The sequence below is a fragment of the Periophthalmus magnuspinnatus genome, chromosome 2, assembly GCF_009829125.3.
Source record: "Periophthalmus magnuspinnatus isolate fPerMag1 chromosome 2, fPerMag1.2.pri, whole genome shotgun sequence".
NCBI classification, from domain to species: domain Eukaryota; kingdom Metazoa; phylum Chordata; class Actinopteri; order Gobiiformes; family Gobiidae; genus Periophthalmus; species Periophthalmus magnuspinnatus.
This window is the reverse complement of record NC_047127.1, coordinates 17676648-17701719: the sequence shown is the minus strand read 5'-3', so window position 1 is coordinate 17701719 and position 25072 is coordinate 17676648. Positions and strand designations below refer to the sequence as shown.

The window sequence follows — 25072 nt, the reverse complement described above, 5'->3', positions numbered from 1 at the left end:
GTCCCTGTTTTGTCCTGGTTTGACGTAGTGCACCTTTAAACCTATATGTATAAGCCTATAAGTGCAAGCTCTAGTTTAGTCCCGGTTTAGACTTGGTTTAATCCTATTCGATTCTGGTTTAGTCCTGGTTTAGACTTTGTTTAATCCTGTTCAGTTTTGGTTTAGTCCTGGTTTAGACCCTCCCTGTTTAGGGTGTGTTTACACTGACTAGACCAGGACTAAACCAGGACTAGAATAGAACCTAACCAAGTCTACCATCAGGGCTAAGCCAAGGGGCTGAGCTCACCAGGACCAAACTAAGTGTGAATGCACCTTTAGTCTTGGTTTTAGTCCTGGTTTAGTTCTAATTTAGTTCTAATTTAGTCCTGTTTTTCTTTTCTTTTCTTTTTGATTCCCAATACGAAACATCACCATTTTGACCTGTGTAACCTTGTCATCTGAAGTCCACTATTATACTGGAGACTTCTTTGAAACATTTGAGAGGAGAGCGAATGATCCAGGGCACAGACATGCTTTTTTCTGTTCGCCTCTGGGCTTGCTAACGCTACAAAACCAGTCCCCTTAGGCTTAAGCTAGCAGAGAGGGGAGGAGGCTAGCTAGAGGCGCGGATAGCATCGCAATGGAACGACTTAAAACAAGCAAAGGCGAGCCTGGGGGACCAAATCTGAGGCAAGGACAGAGGGAGCGGAGGAGAGGGTCCGTGGGTAGAATTGATCATTGCGACTTTGCGAAGTGAACAAGAAAAAGGTGACTACGTGAGTGTGAAATGTTAGATAGGAAAAGGGGAGGGGGCAGATGGAGGAGCTTGTAGCTAAATGTCCCAGGAGGAGGGCGGACATGATGGCTGGATGGAATGAGATAAAAAAAGTGAATCAAACTAAGATGAGGTATAAACAAAAAATGATGTTTTCTGATATGCCATGTAGAAGGTTATGTAAAGTCATGTTAAAGGCCCTATTCCCATGTATTTGTCCCAGTACAGACATAATGTAGAAACAGCTCCTGAGGTCAAAATATCTCCTCTGTGTACTGTCTGCGATACAGTAATAATAATGTGTTTTCTTCTCAGAAAGTCAGGAAGTGTGCGTTAGCATGCTAGTTGTTACCATTACCATAATGGCAACACGTCAACTTTTTTGGTCCGTGTAGTCCTTGATTAGTCCAGGTTTATAGCAGTGTTAGTCTTTCCTTTTGTAGTCCTGGTTTGGTTCTTGTTTACTCTGGATTAAGTTCCAGTTTTTATCATATATTTAGTTCTAGTTCAGTACTAGTGTAGTCAGCTTTTGCCTTGGTTTTGTTTAGTTTTAGTCCAGTTTTAACCCTCATGTAGCCCTGCATTAGTTCTGCTTTAGTTAAGTTTTAGTCCTGGTTTGGTCCTTGGTCAGTCCAACGTCTGTTCTCATTAAGATCTTTAGTCTTGCCCTGGTTTAACCCTTGTATATCATGTAAAAAGTTAAATTTTTAGTCAGCAATTCTAGTACTTTCTGTATCATGTATTTTAGTAACTTTTGCTTGTGTGGTTTTCAGGCTAATCTCAGCATGACCGTAGAAACAACATAGAAACAGAGCTAGACTTTGAAGTTGTGCTGCGGTCAGTGAATTTATGTGATTGTGGCGTGTTACCTCATAAACGTCAACTGTAAAATGTGAGTCTGAGAGAGCTGCAGTTTTGATTTACACCAGCCCCAAGAATATACTGTACAGGGCTCAAAGTAAGGGCTCATATACATACATAGCTGACTTTAGTTTAGCAGATGTGCATGCTTTCATACTTACAACAGCTCTTCATGTTTTTCTAATTCTGACTGGATAGTATCTGTGCTCAATATTTGTCATAGTTCTACATCAGTTTAGAGAAAAAAATGTGAAGAAAAGTACAAAAATACAAAAAAGCAGCACTGAATTATAAAACTGAATTCCTCTGCCTATATCATCAACACAGAAAACTCTTTAAACCTTCATTCAACTAAATAAAGTAAATAAAGATTGCCTAAATTACACAATAGTTATGATTAGACTATATGTGTTTGTGTGTGTGTGGGGGGGGGGGGGGGTCTAAACTAATGATGTGAACTATGTTTTTGTGAAAAAGTACTCTAACCTGTCATATGTACTTTAATAGCTATACTCTGATAATCTTAGATTATAATTTGTTTAGAACTTTGTTGATTTTATTTTGCAATATTGATGCTAATGAAAACTCGCCCATTCAGTTTTGGTTCAAAACTGAATTTAGGTTAATATGGTGCAATTGTGCAGAACATTGACTGCATTGTGGTGCATTATTTTGGGTGGAATTTTTGGTGTTCATGACATACGTAGAGGTATTCTGTTTTATAATTTTGTCTGTGTAATCTGTCAGTCATCCCTCTGATCCATAACAAAAGTTAAATCTGTCAACTGGACAAATCGTTGTATGAGTGCAGATGTTTTGCTGCTCATTCAAGTCAGTTCTTCAGTTCTGGTTTTGTTTTACAAATACTTCTCACCTTTTTTTTCTATAAACTGACACTTAACTGATGTAAAACTGGTGAATATTGACCCCAGGTACCATCCCACCAAAGTCACAATTATAAAAACATGAAACCTGTCACATGCACTTGAACACGTTGTATTTATTCAGAACTGAGCTCATTTAACACAAAATGGTAGAAAACATCTGATCAAATGTCCGTTTCTCTGTAAATCACTGTGCAGCATCTGGGTGTGTTTACATTGACGCCCAAACAAAGACCAAAGGGATCGCCACAGTGACTGATGATGCTTCCACATCATTAGCATAGCGCCGGTGCTACATTCAAAAACACATGGCACATGCTAACCCGATTAACTCTGACATTAGCCTGACATTAGCCTAGCGTGCACCTCCCCCTTTGCCACATCTGCTCCCTATCAAATCTACCCCTATACAAAACAGTAGAATTCATTTTTTAAAGTGGACCTATTATGCAAAAATGTACTTTTCAGTGTTTTTAACCATGTTACAATAGCTTCCTCTTCTAACTTACCCTCTGAATTTTTCTGAGAGTGATTTTTGCATTTTTGAGTGATCTTTATGGTCCTGTATTCAAAACATCATTGCTCACCGGTACACACCCACTGTGTCGTATGCACTTTGTTGTTTAATTTTATCGGTGATTTAATCGGTGATACTTGTAGAATTCGGCAGCGTCGCCATTTTGGTAAGATGAAAAAAATATGTGCTGCTCCCTATAGTGATCTGCAGATGTCAGCTCCCATTGAACATCACAGTTTTCTAACACTACTGTACATAACGTAAAAACTAGTAATTAAAACTAATAATAGTTACTCAAACATGTGTGAATGAAACAAAACACAACTCCAGGTATGTTTTTGAGGAAGTAACTGCATTATAACAGGGTTAAAATTTCACTTTAAAAGTCAATTTTGTATAATATAGGACTTTTAAGTCCATATAGATAAATATTGTGATTTAAAATGTCCAAAATATAACATAATGACGCACGGGAGCCAAAGATTATTATTGCATAGCAGACACAAGCTCAATGTCTACTTTAAAGATTGTACGTATTTTTCTTTGTGTTGATGGAAAGTTTGTAATTAATTGGACAGCACAAAGACATGGGAGGAAGAGGAGAAGAAAAAGAAGTTGGTAGAGGATCCTGCTTAGAAAAATAATGAGCCAAAACAGGAGATATAAATAAACATTAGATCTAGAGATGTTTTCAATGCTGATATTAGGGAATTTCATTACAGGGTTTTAAATGCACAGATGTATCGTTTGATTTATTCATGATAGATTGTCAAATCTTCCACAAAGAGATAGTATGCCTTAATTAATCTCAAATATTAGGGTGGTGGTTCTCAAAATTATGTTCCAGTTAGCAATTTTTTGTTTCTGTTTTTTAACAGTTCTACATATTAAAGCTGTGATACATTCAATTCAATTCATTTTATTCTTGTAACACCCAAAATCACAACAACAGTTGTATCGAAGGGCATACATGTATTTAAATCTATCAAACTGGTCCTGCTCTGACAAACTTCTTGGCAAATCACTAGTATTCACATGCATGGATTATTTTGGCCACTGGCACATCTTTTAAAACCGCTTTTTCAGACAGAAAAGTGAAGCTGGTGGACCACCCTTGGACAGCCAATCAGCTCTCAGTCCAAAGAGTCATATAGTGACGCTGATGGCTCAAGTTTGAAGTAAATATAATGTTTTATAATTAGATGCAGACAGCGTTTACTTGTCTGATTTTTGTTGTAAAGTCCAATCACCTTCATTAGACTTGCCAGGCAACATTTTAGGCAAAGCAATATAATCCTCCATGGTGACGAGCAGGTCGAAATTCAGATATCAATTCAATTCAATTCATCACTAAAACTAGTATTGAAACTAGATTACACAGGATTACACAGATATAAGGCCATGTGATAACATAAAAGTAGTACAATTTAAGGTTGAAAATCACATTCTGTTGTCTAAATAAATACTTTTTTTATTATTGCGGTATCGGAATCATTATTGAATATTGAATCTCTTTCTTAGTATCGAAATTGACTTTGAAATTTTAGTATTGTGACAACACTACTGGTTGCCCCATACAATTTAGACCTGCTTCATAAAGGAAACTAACCAAAGAACAAACCCATGGCCTGGAGCTGTTATGTTAATACAATCAGTGGACAAAGAAGCCATTTTGTTCGACCATTCTTGTTTGTGCATTGTCCAATGAAATATTACACTGTTCACAAAGGACCCCCACCTGGGCGTTTTGCAATGCTTCATTTTAGCTCATAATGGACATCTTTTTGTATAATTTTTCAATCCATAAAGAAAGAGGAGAGCATTCGCAAGCAGCCGTGATATTAAAAACGCCAGCTAGCTACACATGCTACCACAATATTAGCATAGATAAGACATAAAGGAGTTAATATAGCCCAAAATGAGGTTCAGTGTTGCAGATTCTAATCTAAAGACATGAGCTAAAGATGGTAATAATATTTGTAATGTGCTATTGCTCTATTGACTTGCAGAATATGGGAAACAACGCCATAGACTTGTATTGGGATGGCACTGGCCTCTATCTAGGTCTGTAGCATTTTGACTGCACTCACTACCATTACTACTACTTCTACAACAAATACTACTAATTGCTACTACTACTATAATACTGCTGCTACTAACCACTAGCCTATTTTTTCATTATCTATTTTGTACAGTATAGTAAGGAGCTGAACAGTGAGTAGGAACCTCTGGTTTGCTGAAGGAAAAAAAAAAAACAAAACACTTTGGGTAGCATAAATGTATTTATTTAACAAGTTAATTCCACAGTATGTAACTTTTAAGACAAAAATAAAAAATTAAAGCGTGTTTTTTTTTTTTTTTTTTGCATTTATTGCACTGAAAAGAATGCGTCCTTACTGTCAATGGGCTTGCATCTCCGCAAACCTGACTCTTATGTAGATTAGAAGGCCACCTTCTGCTTGTTTCCATGGAAATGTTGTTCCTTTGGCTACAATTTTCCTCCACAATGACAATAAAACTGATCTATCTCCACAGAGAATATTCCCAAGTAGGCTTCATCTTTCTATTTCCATGGAACAGAAAAAAGATATGTAGTGTACCTTTAATATAACTGTTTTAAAATGTCTCTAAATGAATTACAGAAATTAATTAATCTTACATTGCTTTTCTAGTCTCTCAGAGTAATTTCTTGCATTTTTTAATTAATTCTATACTTCATGGTAAACAACTTTTGTAGCTACAGCTGCCCTGAGGTAGACGGGAGCGAGGCTGCCAATTTGCACTATTGGTCTCTCCGACCACTACAAACACTCACTAACTAAGCAATGTGGGTGAAGTGTCTTGCCTAAAGACACAAAGATAAAGATGTTATTGTTTTGTTTTTGTAATATGTGGTCATACTAAACTTGCCAAACTTCCATGCTGCTTTTGGCCAAATGTTCAGTCCTGTATTGAATTACCAGTCAAATTCTTTTCAACATCAGAAATGTCCTTGCCTCAAACTACAGTTTTACAAGCCCATTCTTCACCCGATGACTTTGTGTTTACTCTCAGTCCACTTCAAACAAGGTTTGTTTAAAATTCTGATTGTGTTTACGCATGCATGCTAGCATACAGTGACACTATAGGGCATTCGTGCACTAGCTAAGCATTTGTTTATGTTTTCCTATAGCAGTGTACAGTTTGAGATGACTGAGACTTCCATGTTGATATAAAGTCCTCCTTGGATGTGAGAAGGCAGAAGTTGGACCCCAAATTGTACATAATTGAAAATGCATGCTTTTCTTCTTTCCATTTGTTGCATATTGGGTTAGGCTTGTCAAAATGTGTTGTCTTAACTTCTTGTGTCGAGATGGGATTTAGTAGTGAGACAATTGGATAAGGTTTAGATGGTATTGCTTTGCCTGGAATCTGTCAAGTTTTATTTTATTACAGATTTAAATTGTTCTGACTTGTAACTTGGCTTTCTGTTTTTAGTGTTGTTGTTGTTTTTGTGTTTATTACACTGAAAAATGTACAAAAACATGCATCCTTGCTTTGAGTGGGCTTGCATCTCCACAAACCTAATTCTTGTTTCCATGGAAATGTTGTTCCTTTCGCTATAATTTTACACAATATGGGATAAAACGTAACCATCTCCATGGAGAATATTCCAGAATATCATTTTAACTTCTATGGAATCTGGAATCACAGTTACATACTGTCCCTTTAAGTTTAATGTTGTGGCACATTCAAGAGTCAAGTAGGTGACGGCCCCTCCACCAGAAAATTTCCATAGTGCATCTTTAAGTAAAAGTTATAAGGGTCCATCCATCCATCCCTTTTCTTCCGATTATCCGGGGCCGGGTCGCGGGGGCAGCAGTCTAAGCAGGGACTCCCAGACTTTCCCACCCCGGACACGTCCTCCAGCTCCTTCGGTGGGACCCCAAGGCGTTCCCAGGCCAGCCTAGAGACATAGTCCCTCCAGCGTGTCCTGGGTCTTCCCCGGGGCCTCCTCCCGGTGGGACATGCCCAGAACACCTCCCTAGGGAGGCGTCCAGGAGGCATCCTAAGCAGATGCCTGAGCCACCTCAACTGGTTCCTCTCGACGTGTAGGAGCAGCAGCTCTACTGCGGAGGAAACCCATTTCGGCCGCTTGTATCCGCGACCTTGTCCTTTCGGTCATTACCCAGAGCTCATGACCATAGATGAGGGTAGGAACGTAGATTGAGCGGTAAATTGAGAGCTTTGCTTTTGGGCTCAGCTCCTTCTTCACCACAACGGACCGATACAGCGACACTGCAGACGCTGCACTGATCCGCCTGTCAATCTCACGCTCCATCCTTCCCTCACTCGTGAACACGACCCCGAGATACTTGAACTCCTCCACTTGAGGCAGAGACTCACCACCCACCCGGAGAGGGCAAACCACCTTTTTCTGGTCGAGAACCATGGCCTTGGATTTGGAGGAGCTGATTCTCATCCCAGCCGCTTCACACTCGGCTGCAAACCGCCCCAGTGCCTGCTGCAGGTCCTGGCTCGAAGAAGCCATCAGGACAACATCATCTGCAAACAGCAGAGATGAAATCCTGTGGTTCCCAAACCAGACCCCCTCCGGCCCCTGGCTGCGCCTAGAAATTCTGTCCATAAATATAATGAACAGAACCGGTGACAAAGGGCAGCCCTGGCGGAGTCCAACATGCACCGGGAACAGGTCTGACTTACTGCCGGCAATGCGAACACAGCTCCTGCTCCGGTCATACAGGGACCGGACAGCCTTTAGCAAAGAGCCCCGGACCCCATACTCCCAGAGCACCCCCCAAAGGACACCACGAGGGACACGGTCGAATGCCTTCTCCAGATCCACAAAACACATGTGGACTGGTTGGGCATACTCCCATGAACCCTCAAGGACCCGATGGAGAGTATAGAGCTGGTCCAGTGTTCCGCGACCAGGACGAAAACCACACTGCTCCTCCTGAATCCGAGGTTCGACTATCGGTCAGATTCTCCTCTCCAGTACCCTGGAATAGACCTTACCGGGAAGACTGAGGAGTGTGATTCCCCTGTAATTGGAACACACCCTTCAGTCCCCCTTCTTGTACAGAGGGACCACCACCCCAGTCTGCCATTCTACAGGTACTGTCCCCGAACGCCACGCGATGTTGCAGAGACGTGTCAGCCAAGACAGCCCCACAACATCCAGAGACTTGAGGTACTCAGGACGGATCTCGTCCACCCCTGGAGCCTTGCCACCGAGGAGCTTGCCAACCACCTCAGTGACTTCAGCCAGGGTGATAGACGAGTCAGCCTCCGGGTCCCCAGTCTCTGCCTCCTCCTCGGAAGACGTGACAGTGGGATTGAGGAGATCCTCAAAGTATTCCTTCCACTGCCCAACCACATCCCCAGTCGAGGTCAGCAGCTCTCCACCCGCACTGTAAACAGTGTTGGTGAAGCACTGCTTCCCCCTCCTGAAGCGTCGGATGGTTTGCCAGAATCTCTTTGAGGCCGTCCGATAGTCCTCCTCCATGGCCTCCCCGAACTCCTCCCAACCCCGAGTTTTTGCCTCTGTGACTGCCCGAGCCGCGGTACGCTTGGCCCGCCGGTACTCATCAGCTGCCTCAGGAGTCCCACGAGCCAACAAGGCTCGATAGGAATCCTTCTTCAGCTTGACGGCCACCCTTACTTCCGGTGTCCATCACCGGGTTCGGGGATTGCCGCCGCGACAAGCACCGCAGACCTTACGACCACAACTACGAGCAGCCGCATCAACAATAGAGGTGGAGAACATGGCCCACTCGGAGTCCATGTCTTCAACCTCCCCCGGGATCAGGGAGAAGCTCTCCCGGAGGTGGGAGTTGAAGACCCCTCTGACAGAGGGCTCTGCCAGACGTTCCCAACAGACCCTCACGATGCACTTGGGCCTGCCAGGTCTGTCCGGCTTCCTCCTCCGCCAGCGGATCCAACTCACCACCAGGTGGTGATCAGTTGACAGCTCAGTCCCTCTCTTCACCCGAGTGTCCAAGACATGCGGTCGGAGATCAGATGACACGACAACAAAGTCGATCATCGACCTCCGACCTAGAGTGTCCTGGTGCCACGTGCACCGATGGACACCCTTATGCTCGAACATGGTGTTTGTTATGGACAAACTGTGACTAGCACAGAAGTCCAATAACAAAACACCACTCGGGTTCAGATCGGGGAGGCCATTCCTCCCAATCACGCCCCTCCAAGTGTCACTGTCGTTACCCACATGGGCGTTGAAGTCCCCCAGGAGAACAACGGAGTCCCCGGTTGGTGCACTGTCTAGTACCTCTCCCAGGGACTCCAAGAAGGCCGGGTACTCCGCACTGCTGTTTGGCCCGTAGGCCGACACAACAGTGAGAGACCTGTCCCCGACCCGAAGGCGCAGGGACGCGACCCTCTCCTTCACCGGGGTGAACTCCAACACGTGGCAGCTGAGCTGAGCAATGAGCGAGCCCCACCAGCTCGCTGCCGCTCCCCGCAGGCAACGCCAGAGAAATGCAGAGTCCAATCCCTCTCTCGAGTTGGGTTCCAGAGCCCAAGCTCTGCATGGAGGTGAGACCGACTATATCTAACCGGTAACGCTCAACCTCCCGCTCAAGCTCAGGCTCCTTCCCCCCCAGCGAGGTGACATTCCATGTCCCCAGAGCTAGTCTCCATGTCCGGAGATCCAGTCGTCGAGGTCCCCGCCTTCGCCTGCCACCCAGATCTCTCAGCACCCGCCCCTCATGGCTCCTCTCGCAGGTGGTGGGTCCACGGGAGGACGGCCCCATGTCGTTCCTTCGGGCTGGGCCCGGCCGGGCCCCGTGGGGAAAGGCCCGGCCACCAGGCGCTCGCTGGCGAGCACCCACCCCAGGCCTGGCTCCAGGGTGGGGCCCCAGTAACGCCAGTCCGGGCGATGTAACTCGCCTTGTTGTATTACTCTTCATGGGGGCTTCTGAACCGCTCTTATTCAGACCCGTCTCCAAGGACCTGTTTGCCATGGGTGACCCTACCAGGGGCATGGAGCCCCCGACAACATAGCTCCCAGGATCATTCGGGTGCTCAAACCCCTCCACCACGTTAAGGTGGCGGTTCGGGGAGGGGGTTATAAGGGTCATAAAATGGAAACTGCATATGCTGCATATTTAAGAAGAGTTCTTCATTCAAATGGAAAGCACTCTGTTCCACCTTGTGATGTCATGTGGTAATACAGGAAGTGCTCCACTGTGTTTTTAAACTCCATACACCTTCACTAGAATCATTTGGATAATTTCAGCCTTGGAATTGTCAATCTCTACTGAGCAAAAAAAAAGCTCACAAGAGTCAATTCTGTGTAATATATGACTTTTAAAATTAAATGGTTAAAATATAATATAGAAAAAAGTAATATTGTTTGGGGAATGGGAGGTCTAGGGTTGTATAAAGCGTTATTGATAGATTGGCACTAGTCTTATTACATTTACAGTATATTCACTGCTGTACTGACGTCAGGGTTTTCATTTAGTTAAAAGGAAAGCATATTTCACTCCTTAGACCAGTGCTTAAAAGATTACTTCTCTTAACTTATGGACAAATACTACTCTATGGGGGAATACAAGGTGTTTTGAGGTTATGTACCTGATTTTTATAGTCTTAAAAAAAAAAAAACAGAACTAGTTCATTTTAAAAAGTTTGCAGTGGTCCAAAGTTATTCCTCATTTACCTAATGCATTCAGAGCATCCTAATTATTCACCACGATGAGTTTATAAGCATACTAGTGCACTAATACCTAATACAAACAGTGCACTAATACCTAATACTCAGACAGTACACAGTGGACTTATTTTCAGGTACGGGTACGGGCCTTTTAACACGGCATAGTTTATGTATTTAGAAAACAGAGGGTTCTGATGTTGTCAAAATAAATATTGTGTTGTATGTTTTTTTTGCATTTAATAAAACCAGGTCTAAACCAGGTCTAAGCCAAGACTGCATCTATCGACTAAAATAGGTCTAAATTAGGACTAAGAGGCCTAAAAAGGCTTAAACCAGGACTTAACCAGGACTTGACCAGGACTAAAACAACTACAACAACTCCACTTTTTGGTAATCTGGGTAATGTATGTGATGTGAAGCCATCTTGTTTTGCTTCCATGGCTTGTATTGTTAATATTTTCAGAAAGAATGTAACACATTTTTTATTTATTTTTTCTCTCTCCTCTGGTTTGTGTTTTGTAGATGGCACCAAGATCCAATGAGATCCGCCCTTCTCACCACTACGAGGAGATAGACGGACAGTTTATGGCACAGCTCAGGTAAGACTGGGGTCTGGGGTAAGACTGGGGTCTGGGGTAAGACTGGGGTCAGGGGTAAGACTGGGGTCTGGGGTAAGACTGGGGTCAGGGGTAAGACTGGGGTCTGGGGTTTGACTCGTGGAGTACTGCTGTAGTCCTTCAGTCATTCAGATGAGTAATTGGTTGATGGAGTCCACCAGGTTTTTATAAGTTCACAAATGATTTTAATGGGATTATAAGGATTTCTATGCACAACAGCCAAAGGAGCATGGAGGTGTTTTTACTGGTATGACAACGCTGTCTGCTAGAACTAAAGAGTTTTTTTTAATGTGAGATCCAATTAATCCATGCACTGGTCTTTAGTCGACCAAGAAGAACTGTAACATGTCCAATGTTTTTGTAATTAAGAATAAATCAGTATTATTGTAATCAGTAACAGCTATATGTGATTTGTTTACATCATATCTTGATGTAGTTAGGTCAAGTTCATGGGTTCATGGGAATTTTAACTCTCGTCTTACACACAGTTCCAATAATAGTATTATTTTAGTGTACCTTCTACTCAACTTATAAACATTCACATTAACTACATTAATTTGTATGGATAAGTACCTTTAGATACTTTAGATAATATCAGCTTATGTTTCAAACATACAATGTACTGACAGCAGACATAATCTGGTGTTGTGTGTGTGAATTGCTGCTCTAATGGGGAGAGGAGAAGAGAGGAGAGAACAGCGGGTGAGAGAGAGGGAAAGAGGGAGAGACAGAAATGGAGGAAGAGAGAGAAAATAGAACAAGAGGGAAGAGGGAGAGGAGAGATGAAAGCTCTCGCGAGAGACGGGGAGAAGGAGAGAGATACAAGAGGGAGAGAGAAAGAGGGAGAGAAGGGGGGGTGGAGACAAGAAAGAGGAGAAGAGGCTGAGGAGAAGGATAGAGAGAATGACAGAGGTAGAGAAGGGAGATGAGAGAGGGTGTATAGAGATGGGGAGAGAGAGAGAGAACAGAGAGAGTAGAGGAAGGAAAGGGGAAGTTACGGAGGAGGAGATGAAGGGACAGAGGGAGGGAGGACCAGAGAGAAAGTGAAAAAAGAGGACAAGAGGGGGAGATATAGAAATGAGAAACAGAAAGAGAGAGAAGAGAGAGAGGAGTGATTTCACGGGTTATTGGGTGCAGTGATGTGACAAGCACAGAGAGCACAGACATGAGAGAGAAATGGAGACGATGGAGCTAAAGCCATGGAGGTCAAACTGACACGCATTAGTTTAAAGGGAAAATGTGGAACTTTTCTAGTGGGGGGGGGGCAGTCTGCCATTCTACATGTTGCCTGGAATGTTCCACAGTGGCATTAAATCTATCAGTGCCTAATATCTGACCAATACCGATATCTGTGAAAATCCTGCAATTGATATTTTGCAGTGACATCACGCTGGGTGGTTCTACATATATGTCTTTAGGGGGAATGTTGCTCATACGTGCACTGTGTCATTAGCAACATTCCCTCCACTGACAAAAAAGTTTTAAGATTGTCTGAAAACTCAATACAAGGAGGTTCTGTTTAGGAGTCTGATTTTGCTAGCTTGTGACTGTAATGTTATTTGAGAGGGATTTGTTTAACAGCACAAATCAACTCACCTGTTGTAGTCCAGATAAGTCAGTTATTTATGGTCAGATTGTGTTAAAATAAAGCTCAGATTAAAGTGTAACTTTAGCAACAGAGCTTCAGGCACAGTGGTGCCTCTAGTTAGCATCACACCTGAGGGAATATTGATGATATTAGCTGCAAAGTATCAATATCACTGATAACAGGTAACATGAAGGAATATACCAAAAAAAAACTGGTGGAATTCAGTTGTTTCAAAATCAGTTCATTACACAGACTGTGAAATATTTTTACTTTTTACTCTTAATTTTTGTATACTTATTATGCAATATTATCTTTTTGAATCTTTCTACCGTGTTATGGTGATGTTCCCTCATCAAAACATGCCTGAAGGTTTTAAATGTCATCCATCCATGTTTGAGTATTTTAGCGATCTGTCCCAGGCCTTATTCAAACATTCTTACGCCTCACTCCAACAGCGCCTGGTCCAGCTGTGACTCCTGTGTCAGACCGGTTTAGTTGCAGTGTGACACTCACACAAGAACCGGAGGCTCTGCTGTGCTGTGTTCACCGCCTTTGAAGCAAGGCCATTTATTTATTCAGGGAAAAGGCTTGCGGCGTATTTAATCCAGAGTGCAGCGGCATTTACACTGGCACCACCATACAGCGTGCCATCTGAGCCACTCTTGTATTTTTTACTGTACGGAATACTGCACTGCATGCAGTCTGAGCTGTAAGATTCTGTCCAATGCTCCGCCCACAAGCCTACAACACCCATGCTCCCACGTGACAATTCTCCATAAATATGCAAAAACATGATACAAACACTACAACTTCACAAACCTGATGTGATGCAGTTTCATTAACAGGATGCACACTGATTGTAGTGTGCTCTGAAGGGGAGAGTGACTTTTGACTCAGAGCGTCAGAAACAAAAGTGAAAATTATAAAACATGTTAAATATACCAAATGTAGCATAGCAAATATGGCATTTTCACAGCAATAAAAAGTTTTAGAAAGACTCCTGCACACTGTGTCTTGATTCACTTTTATTAGAACAAAGTTTAGGTCCCTCTCACCTTCATCAGGTATGAGCACAGCTCCTTCCACTCCCCTTATATAAGTTAAGGGGCTAGAATTGACTCAAATATTTAAAGAGTCACCTATATTTACTTACAGAAGAGGCAGAAGCCTGAGAGATTCCTTGGTACATTTAGACTTCTCCCATGGCAGGAATACACCAAACGTGCAAACTTGCCTTGTCCCTTTTCATAATGGCAATTATAGATGTGGCAGTTACACTCAGTGCCATGACAACACCAAGATTTCTCATTTCTGTCACCCTTCTACCAGAAAGAAGTTCCCCATTAGGATTGTCATCACATGCCCATCAACCCATGTAATTTACCTGCGCTGCCCATTCAGTCTTGTGTATGTTGGAAAGACGACACAAAAAGTCAAAATCCGCATAAGTGATCACAGAAGCGCAATAAGACGCAGACTCTCCTGTTGCTGTTCATTTTAATCAGCTTTAACGTGACGTGTCTTCGCTTCGTTTATGTGGGATCAAACAGGTGCCTGCCCTGCCAAGAGGGGGTGACCACGAGCGTGTGTTAAAAAGACGCAAAACCTCTTGGATTTTTATTTTACAAACTCTTAGCCCAAAACGCTTAAATGATACATTTGTGTTTAATGTAATATTATGACATCAAAAAGGTGTAATTAATAGCACACATTTGTTTGCCCTCCCTCTGAGCCGTGAGTGAGGTTCACGTAAACTCTCCCTCTGAGCCGTGAGTGAGGTTCACGTAAACTCTCCCTCTGAGCCGTGAGGGAGGTTCACATAAACTCTCCCTCTGAGCCGTGAGGGAGGTTCATTTAAACTCTCCCTCTGAGCTACGAGGGAGGTTCACGTAAACTCTCCGTCTGGGCCATGAGGGAGGTTCATAGAAACTCTACGATGCATCACTTATTTTGTTAAAAAATGTCAGATTAATGGAATACAATTGTACAAATACAAACATTGCAGTTACATTGGGGTGCTATTGTGAATGTATTTTTTCACTGTCATGATTGGTTGATTACTCTTAAGGGGGCAGTCCCTTAACTTATATAAGGGGAGCGGAAGGGTCTGTCCTCATACCTGACGAAGGTCAGAGTGACTGAAATGTTGTACTAATAAAAGTCAACCAAGAGTGACTCTTCTTAAAACATTTCAGTCAAGTGCCTCTCCTCCAACGTACCTGCCGCCTGGTCTGGTGTGCAGAGTTTACACAGAAACCAAAACAATAAATGGTGGTCACATGGTGATCTAAATATGTTATGTGTTAGCAGTTAATACCCCACAGAAGTAAAATATCTCCTCTTTAATACCTCATAGAAGTAAAATACCCCCTCTTTAAGTAGATTAATTATTCAAACTTTTACTTTACTTTCCCTCATACTCTAACACTGAGTACATCTTCCACCAAAGGTATAAAATGTATGCATGTGTGTAGTTGATTAATCGACTACAGTCCTTTAATCATTTAAAGAGTTAATCAGTTGATGGAGTCTTAGTCAACCAAAATGTGCATTAGGTGAATAATGTTATTTAGATTTTGAGGATTTCTACAGGTCAACAGCAGAAAGATGTTAGAGAGTGAGTGAGTGAGCTGAAGGTTTGTATTTTTTGGTATTTATATGTAAAAAGTCAGATTCAGAAACTCATGATACACAAGTTTTTATATATATATATATATATATATATATATATATATATATATATATATATATATATATATATATGTGTATATATGTGTATATATATGTATATATGTGTATATATATATGTATATATGTGTATATATATATATATATGTATATATGTGTATATATATATGTATATATGTGTATATATATATGTATATATGTGTATATATATGTGTGTATATATATATATATATATATATATATATATATATATATATATATATATATATATATATATATATATATATATATATATATATATATAAACCAAGATGGAAAAATGTTAAAGAAGTATTTTAATGAACAGGGTTGTAAAAGGTGAACTAAGTAAAAGCGATCTAAAATATTTAAACAGAAGGTAACTTGCAAAGTTTAAACAAAAGAAACATATTTTACAAATACATGACACTAATATAACAGACAAATAATAACAAAAGAAAAGAACCTAGGGCTGTTACACGTGTGTCTGTGTATGTATATATATATATATGTGTGTGTATATATATATATATATATATATATATATATATATATATATATATATATATATATGTGTGTGTGTGTGTGCCTTTTGTGTGTTTATATGTGTGTGTATAGGTGTGGGTTGGGTGTGCAAGTGCGCATGACTGAGTGCATGTGTGTGTATATGTATGTGTGTGCGACTGCATGTGTGCGTGTGTATATATATATATGTGTCTGAAAGTGTCAGTGCACGTGGGTGTGTGTGTGTGGGTGTGTGTGTGTGTGTGAGTGGGTGTATGCTAATGAGAGCCGGGCCGGAGCAGAGCCTCATTTGGAGGAAATGGTTTTCAATAATGTCGCCCTGAGGGAGAGCTGCGAAGTTCAGCAGCAGAGGAAAAATCTACTCTCTGTTCTATGCTCTGTCTCTCCTCTTTTTTATTTCTGCCTCTCTGTCTCCCCTCGCTCTCTATCTCTATCTCCCGCTCCCTCTATCACTTTCTTTGCTCCCTCTCTTGTCTCCTTTATCTATCAATGCACTCTATTAAACACTCTGTGTTTCCTCTTTTTTACTTGTCTCTCTCTCTATCTCTCACTCCCTATATCTCTCCCTTTGCTCCCTCGCCTCTATCTATCTATCTATCTATCTGTCTATCTATATTCATGTACTTTATACATCCATATACTCTATTAAACACTGTCTCCTCTTTCTCTGTCTATCCGTCCCTCCCTCCCCCAGTCCATCCCAAAAAAGAGAGGAGTAGATTCCGGTAATATATTTGCAGTGGGAGCAGAGCCACTCAAATGCTGGAGAAATTATTGATACTGACAAATCATTCTAGTCTATTATACACCACAGTAATGGTGCATTTAATCTACTGAGCAGGACTGAACCAGGACTGAACTAGTACTGAACCAAGGCTAAACCAAGGCTAAACCAAGGCTAAACTGGGACTAAACCAGGGCTAAACCAACGCTAAACCGGGACTAAACTGGGATTAAATCAGGATTAAACCAAGGCTAAACCAGAGCTAAACCAAGGCTAAACTGGTCTTAAACCAGGACTAAAGCAAGGCTAAACCAGGACTAAACCAGGGCTAAACCGGGGCTAAACCAGGACTAAACCAAGGCTAAACTAAGGCTAATCCAAGGCTAATCCAAGGCTAAACCAGGACTAAACCAGGAAAAAAAAAAAAAAACTAAACTGGGCCTACACCAGGATTAAACCAATGGACTAAACCAGGATCATAGACTAAACCTGCACCTGGACTACACTTGGACTATACCTGGGCTACACCTGGACTACACTTGGAATACACCTGGACTAAATGTAAACCAAGACTAAACATAAATCAAGATTAACTGTTAAGATTGTCACTGGCGCAGAGTTTGGCTGTGTTCCCACTTTGGTTTGGTGTCTTGCATTAGTCCCATCTTGGTCCTTGTTCCGGTCTAGTCAGGGTTTAGTCCTGGTTCTAGTCCTGTTCTAGTCCTGGTTTAGTCCTGATTTCCCTGTGGTGTACGAGAACCATATGGAAACAGCAGGCAGCTCTTTCATACATAAAGATCTGTGTCAGATGAACAACACAATCTGTGCACATGCCGACAAACATTTAGGATTCTCCCAGTAAAACTACACAGAGGAATATTGCAAAATAACTCTCACTAGACCAGGACTAAAGTGGGTCTAAAGCAGGACTAAACCCTTAACTAAACACAGGACTAAAATAATCCAGGGTCTCTATTTCATAATTCACAGAACATTCATCACACATTTAAATGTGTACTGTGTAATTTTTCTGGTGGATGTTTCCACAATGTTCTTGTCTCTATGGGGACATGCAGAATATTGAACCGAATTAGCAATAACAAAGCATCTGGAAATGAATAAAAACATCAAGTTTAATGACATAACAACGTCAGAAATTGAACCCACAACCTATTTATGGCACCATAGATTAAAAAACAAACAGGTTCAGATAGCAAGATTTTAATATGTATTTCTGAGCATTTTTACAAATAAACAAAAACATGTTTTGTTTTAAAAATTTCATTTGACATCTTTGTTAAACGATCTCAACATTGTCAATTGGCCTTAATGGTTTTCAGTGCGTTTTCTTGGACAATAGTAAATGATGGATGGTTGTCAGCTTTTGCATGAGAACCCAGGAGGCCCAAAACACCTGCCTCTACCCTTTAGAAAGAGCACACTGTGAAGTTATAATAGCATTTGTGAATTATTACTATCAAACACATTTGGGTTTTAAAAGGATTTGAAACGGCCCATATGTGTGAATTAAAATCTCAAATAGAAAAATAAACAGTTCGACTTAGAGGGGGTATTTTACTTCTACTAACCCATAACATATTTAGATAGCCATGTTACTGTGTACTGTTTTGAAAATGCTATATTCGTCCAAAACAAATATTAACATGTTTTATGAGCTTAATTTTCGTTTCTGATGCTCAAAGTCCCCCCTCCCTTTGCTACATGTGCTATATCACTCCCCATTCAGAGCACAATCCCGCTAATTTGCTATATGCAGTTTTGTATCATGTTTTTGTATATTCATGTTGAATTGTCATGTGGGAGCATGGGTGACGGGCTTGCGGTCAGAGCCTTGTACAGAATCTTACAGCTAACTGTAAGGAGAGTTTGGGCAGGGCCCGGGAGAGATTGCTAAATTACTCAAACATGCATAGATGACATCTAAAACCTCTTCAGGCATATTATTAATGAGGAAGCAATGTAATAACATGGTAGAAAGCTCCAGAAAAGTCGATTATGCATAATATCCCCTTAAAATTAACACTAATAATTCAGACGTTGGAGCTAATTGTACTGCGAGTAAAATGTAGCGGTAAATATTTCAACTTGATTCATTGTAAACTTAAATTAGCACTTTTTAATAAGATAATTATAGGAAACAGGATTTATTTGGTCATTTGGTAGCGATTAGCTTGATTAGCAAAAATACACAACTGTCAGTGTTTCATAAAATGGCTTTTGCTAATTTTGTTTTGTTTTGTTTCATTTTACCATTATCTTTTCAAAATTGTGGCGAGAAAAGTGACATAAGTATGTCACTTAAGTATGTGACATAAGTATGTCTCTGGTCTCTTTGGAGATTTAATTGCCTGGAGTGTTCCTCACTATGACATATCTATTTCCGTTGATACAAGTTTGTAATCCCACCAGGTTAAGTTACAAGTCAGATCTGTGGAGAGGTGTTCCCAATTAAAAATTCACATTTTATTTTGGACAATAAAAACACCTGTAATGGAGAATAAATGCAAGTTTGATAAATTTAATGCCATACTGTGGAACATTTCAGACAAAGCAATAACATCTCCATGGACAGAAGAAAGTTACCAGAAAAGAACACACACAAATAGATTTGTCTCTAAATGAAAGAAATATTCAAACTGCAGGCAGCCCACGTGCCTCCAATGATACATGGACCACAGTATTGTACCACAACACTGCTATTGTCTATTGGCTGGCGCTTGTCTTTGGCACTTTCAGTGTAGCGGCAGGCTTTGAAGTGGTTTCTGCCCCGGGGCGGGTACAGAGCTTCACCCCAGGTCTCTTCTCTCCTCCTCGGTTCATTAGGCTGACCACAGACCCTTTTAGAACAACCATATGGTCCACATTAACTCATTACCAATTCAGAGCGCACAGGTCAACACAGCGTGACCACCCCCTCCTCACCATTTCTGTAGCAGCAGTAGTCATCTAGTATTAGAAGTAGTTATCTGGAAGTAGCAGTAGTCATCTCATAGTATGTGGCAGTAGTGGTGGTAGAAGTATCGGTACTGGTAGTATTAGTAGTAGTAGTAATATTGTAGCAATATGTATAGTAATAGTAGTCATTTAGTATTAGTAGTTGTTTAAGGGTTTTTGTAGTAGTAGTATTAATAATAGTTAGTAGAAGTTAATAGTAGTAGTTTAAATCTAGTACACTCTAGTAGTATCAATAATAGTAATCAAATGGTTGGTGTAGTAGTAGGGATAAGAGCAGTCAACTAGTTGACTAGTAATAGTTGTTAAAACGTTACTCAAGTGAAAGGAACTGATTATACTCTAGCTATGGTGTTTAACCCCTCCCCTTCCCTGGGTTATCCAATCACAGCCCTCCGTGACCCTGTGCCAAAAGGTGATTGGATTAGGGCGCACTTGGCTGGACAGAGGCGCTGCTCTGAGCTGATAATTGGGTGATTTATGTGTAGCCAAGGGGCAGCCATTTTGGGAAGGGCAAAGCAAACAGGAAAAAGATAGAGCCAAAACAACAATACATCAGAGGTAATCTGGTTACTAAAAAGGAGCATGCAGGAGGTGCAATCTGGCATCCCAATGGACTCGGTTTTAAGGAGAACTTGAGTGCAGGACATATAAAATTTTAGTGTTACAAATATAGTGAGAAGAATTTTGCATTTTTACAATTATTCACAAAGATTGGCATCCTGAACAAAAAAGTGAAATCCTTTTTTTATATTTAAGAGTTTAAGCTACTGAACAGGGACTAAACCAGGACTAAACCAGGACTAAACCAAGACTAAACCAAGCCTAAACAAGGACTAATCCAGGACTAAAGTCCCGCTACCTGTTTGTCTCCATGGAGATGTTGGTTTGGGTTCAATTTATCTGTCTTGCATGTATTCAGTTATGGGTGTTTTAAACTGCCTGGCCAAAAAGTCAGCACCTGGATTTAAATAAGCCATGGGTCGGCAACCTTTAACACCCAAAGAGCCATTTGGACGCGGTTTCCACGAAAAAATTAAAAAAAAAAACACTGGGAACCGCAAATATTTTTTGACATCTAAAATGAAGATGACACTGTATATATTGTTTTTTTGTTTTTTTTTTTTACCGTTACGCTTTGTGTAAACAACTACAGTGTGCGTATGACAGGGGTCCCGAAGCTTTTTTACACCATGGACCAGAATAATGTAGGTTTTATTTTCACAGGCTGGCCTTCACTATACTGCTGAATTAGTGGGAGCCCTGCCCTTGTTTCTTTGCGATGAGGTGGTTCCATCGAGGAGTGATGGGAGACAATGACTCCCGCATTGTGTTTCTTATGTCTGCTCCACAATTTATTTCCAAAAACTCTAAAGGCTTATCTTTTAATCCAGGGTATTTAGTCTCCATGTGTCGAAGCAGTTTTGAAGGTTCCATTGCCTCATTCACTTTTCTCATATCTCATATCTTCATATTACACAGAGCGGACTTGGCGCATGAGAGTCCCTTGTAGTGACAAACCCATATTTTAAGTAGGACTCCTGGTATTGTCTGTTAAATGTAGCTTTCTTTTTCTTGGAGGTTGTAGGCTCCTCTTCTGGCTCCTCAGTTGGCCCCTCAGTTGGCCTTTTCCCCTCTGCAAATAACTTCTCCAAAGACTTTTGTTTTTGGCTCATTTTCGCTAGCTTGTGGCTCTTCTTTTGGACAGTGTGTCTGATACATTATACGTGATACGTCATCGCGGAGGACAAGAGCAGATCTAGCACAGATCTAATATACTTGCCATTATATCACATGGATTTCTGTGGCGATTTTCTATCAGGATTTTCATTAGATATTTACGAACAAGCTTATTAGTGTGTCACGAACGACGGCGAAAGTTACGTCGGAGAAGATCCTCCTGCTCCTGAACCTCTGCACAGTGTCTGAAAATCGGGGCTGTGTCTTTACACAGGACTGTAAGCTGCGGTCTGTCAGGTGTGAGTGGTGTTTGTTTTTAACATTGTTCCGTGAGTGTGATGCTTATTTTGATCAATGAAAAATAAGAAAATATAAATGTATTTTAATATTTCAAAATCACAATAATCTTCCAATTTAAACTACAATAAGAAAGAAGTAACATAAATAAAATACACTTCAATTAAATACTTAAAATGTATTTTCCCAAGCCACGCAGAGCCGCAGTTTAAGGATGAAAGAGACGCAGGTTGCTGACCCCTGAACTAAGCAAATAGGTGGGGGTTGCAGCATTTGGTCAGGTCTAGGTTCAGTAACAGGATGTGCTCAAAGAATGAGGTCAGCTGACTACCCGAATATACTGAATGACCAGGTTATTCCATCAGGGGATTTTTTTCCTCCCTGATGGCACGGGCATATTCCAAGATGAAAATGCCAGGATTCATTGGGCCCAATTTGTGAAAGAGTGGTTCAGGGAGCGCGAGACATCATTTTCACACATGGATTGACCACCACAGAGTCCAGACCTTAACCCCATGGAGAATCTTTGGGATGTGCTGCAGAAGGCTTTGTGTGGCGGTCAGACTCTACCATCATCAATGCAAGAAAGATCTTGCATTATTTAATGCAAGATTAATGAAAATGTAATGCAACACTGGATGTAAATAAATCTTGTGACATTGCAGAAGCTGATCGAAACAGTGCCACAGCAAAAGTGTGCCGTAATTAAAGCTAAAGGTGGTCCAACCAGATAGTATGTGAGTTTTTATTTATTTTTATATTTTTTTAGTGGCAACTTTTTTGGGGGGCCAGGCAGTGTATTTTTTTTTAAAGGAAAACTTGAGCTAGCTTGCCTCTCCACAGATCTAGTGGTGTCAACTAATTTTCTCTATAGAGATGGATATGTTTAATGCCATAGTGTGGAAAATTCCAGGCAAAACAATAACAACAGTTACAGTGGGCCTTTAACATCTTAAAATCTCCATTGGTCTAACATTAGGCTAATAGAGAATTTGGTGGTCCTTATATGTATTATGTTTTAATTCAAAATGTTAAAGCCCCAGTATGCAACTTTTTAGCTAAAAATAGACTAAAATCAGTTTTCATTTTATTTGTGTTTATTGCACCAAAAAACATGATAAACATCCATCATTCGAGCTTGCATCTCCACAAACCTGAGTCTTTTCGGCCTTTAGGAGGGCCTCTACCTCCTTGTTTCCATGGAAATGGTGTTCTATTGTCTATAATATTCAGCATGGCATAAAATGCATCTATCTCCACGGAGAATGTCCCGGAGTTTGGTTTTAATTTTCCATTTCCATGGTCACCACTAGAAAGTTACATACTGTAGCTTTAAAAGTGAATACATTTTGTTTAGCAGTTACTAAATAACAAAAAATCATATGGATCTAAATGGAAAATTACATGTAAATTTGGAATCCATTGTTCTTGGCTAAAATACATTACAATAGCTGTCAACACTCACTTTTTCCAGGTCAGTTCTTTCCAAACATGCAGCATGTGTCTGACTGTGTAAGCTGATCTCGTCATGTTGCTCCCCAAAGTTAAAACCAATCTTGTTTTGATAAACTTTGTAGAACCGTTTTGGGGAATTTTGTCCACAACAGAGTAAAATGCCAAGATTCAAAGCCAGAAAACCTTCAAACTTGTGATTCTTGGACACATTTAAACACTACCTCAGCTTCTTGGATTTCAATTTGGAAATTTTAAAGGTGCTGTACCAGATTTTCTTCTCTTAAAAACATGAAAAACAGAAGTAGTTCATTTTAAACAGTTTGCAGTGGTCCAAAGTTATTCCTCACTTACTTTACACATTCAGAGCATCCTATTTTTTCACCGTGAGTTTGTAATCACTTTTCACAACTTTCAGAGACCAGAGCAGAGTTTGCTGTTACAGTAAGGCTAACAACAGCTAGCATGCTAACACCACACTTCCTGATTCTAGGACAATAAGTTGCTTTATAAATAGCTGCAGACAGTACACAGCTGATATTATTACCTCAAGAGATGCTTATACAATATAGCTGTACTGGGGAAAGACACATTTTGCTCATATACATGGGAAGAAACCAGATACAGGACCTTTAATGTCTGTCCTGTCAAAATGGCGACTCAGACTTGTCTCAAAACTCTTGACATTTTTTATCAAGTACTTTTCAAAGTAACCACAGATTTCTTGATTGTCCAAAGAAGTGTAAGTGTCCTCAGACATTTGAAGTACCCTCCTCATAAGTTTAGCTGCATACTTGTCCTGCTTTTAAGGTCTCTTCACATAGTACCACTTTAACCCTTATGATGAAGTATTATAGATTATGTCAAATATATCTTAGCTTATATTTATTTAGTTTTAATTTAGCCTGGTTTGAACTAGGTTTCATTCTGATTTAGTCCTGGTTTAGTACTTGTTTAGAACTAGGTTAGTCATGGTTTAACTCCTTGTTTAGTTTAGACCTGACTTAGTCCCGATTTAGACCTGCCTTTGTCCTTGGTTAGCATGAAGACCAGGATTAGACCTGGTTTAGTCCTAGTTTAGACCTGGTTTAATCTGTTTTTAGGCCTTTAGACCTGGCTTAGTCCTGGTTTAGACCTGGTTTAATTTGTTTTTAGGTCTTTATGCCTGGTTTAGTCCTGGTTTAGACCTAGTTTAGTCTGTCTTTAGGCTTTTAGACCTGGTTTAGTCCTGGTTTAGAAGCTTTACTTATCAACACAGTACAGTTTTTCTCTCCGTCCTTTCACCATCATATTATCTCTTGAACGGCTTCCTCTCGCTGTATTGTATTAAAACTGTTATCGGGTGGGCTGCCTAATATTGTTACGAATCTCTACGGCATGTTCAAGGTCGACTCAAAACTGCCATCTACACATTTATTAAAAGACATTTTTGCTCCACTTTATCCCTCCTGCAGTCTCCAGATGTCCAGTAACTCACTTTCTTTCACTATAACATGTTTAGCTTAGCACACAGCGACCAATATACTAGTTTATAATTTTTTATGCCTTCATGCACATTGGACTTGCTGGTATTTTCACTCTGATTGGTTTAAAAGGTGAAGCGGTTGTATTATTTGGGATTGTTTTGATTTCCCATGAGAGATATTGGCCTTTTTCATATGTTTGGAGATGTATAGTGCAAAGTGTTTGGCCCTAAACAATGGACAGTGTAGGAGAGAGAGGTGGACTTGAGAGGGCTAAAGTTAGCTTGGTGGCACTATTGGCACTATTGGTTATAATGGGTTTTTGGCACAGGTTGGGTAGTAACAAG

The 25072-nt window shown here is 40.7% G+C and overlaps 1 protein-coding gene across 1 annotated transcript in view; it reads left to right on the top strand.

The window, feature by feature from the left end:
* The window catches only part of LOC117381323 (partitioning defective 3 homolog B-like), a 235094-nt gene that overhangs the window by 190307 nt on the left and 19715 nt on the right, over positions 1–25072 (top strand). The window contains exon 21 of the mRNA XM_033978278.2: positions 11223–11299. Within this exon, the coding sequence (XP_033834169.2) occupies positions 11223–11299 (77 nt within the window). The remainder of the gene's footprint in view (positions 1–11222; positions 11300–25072) is intronic.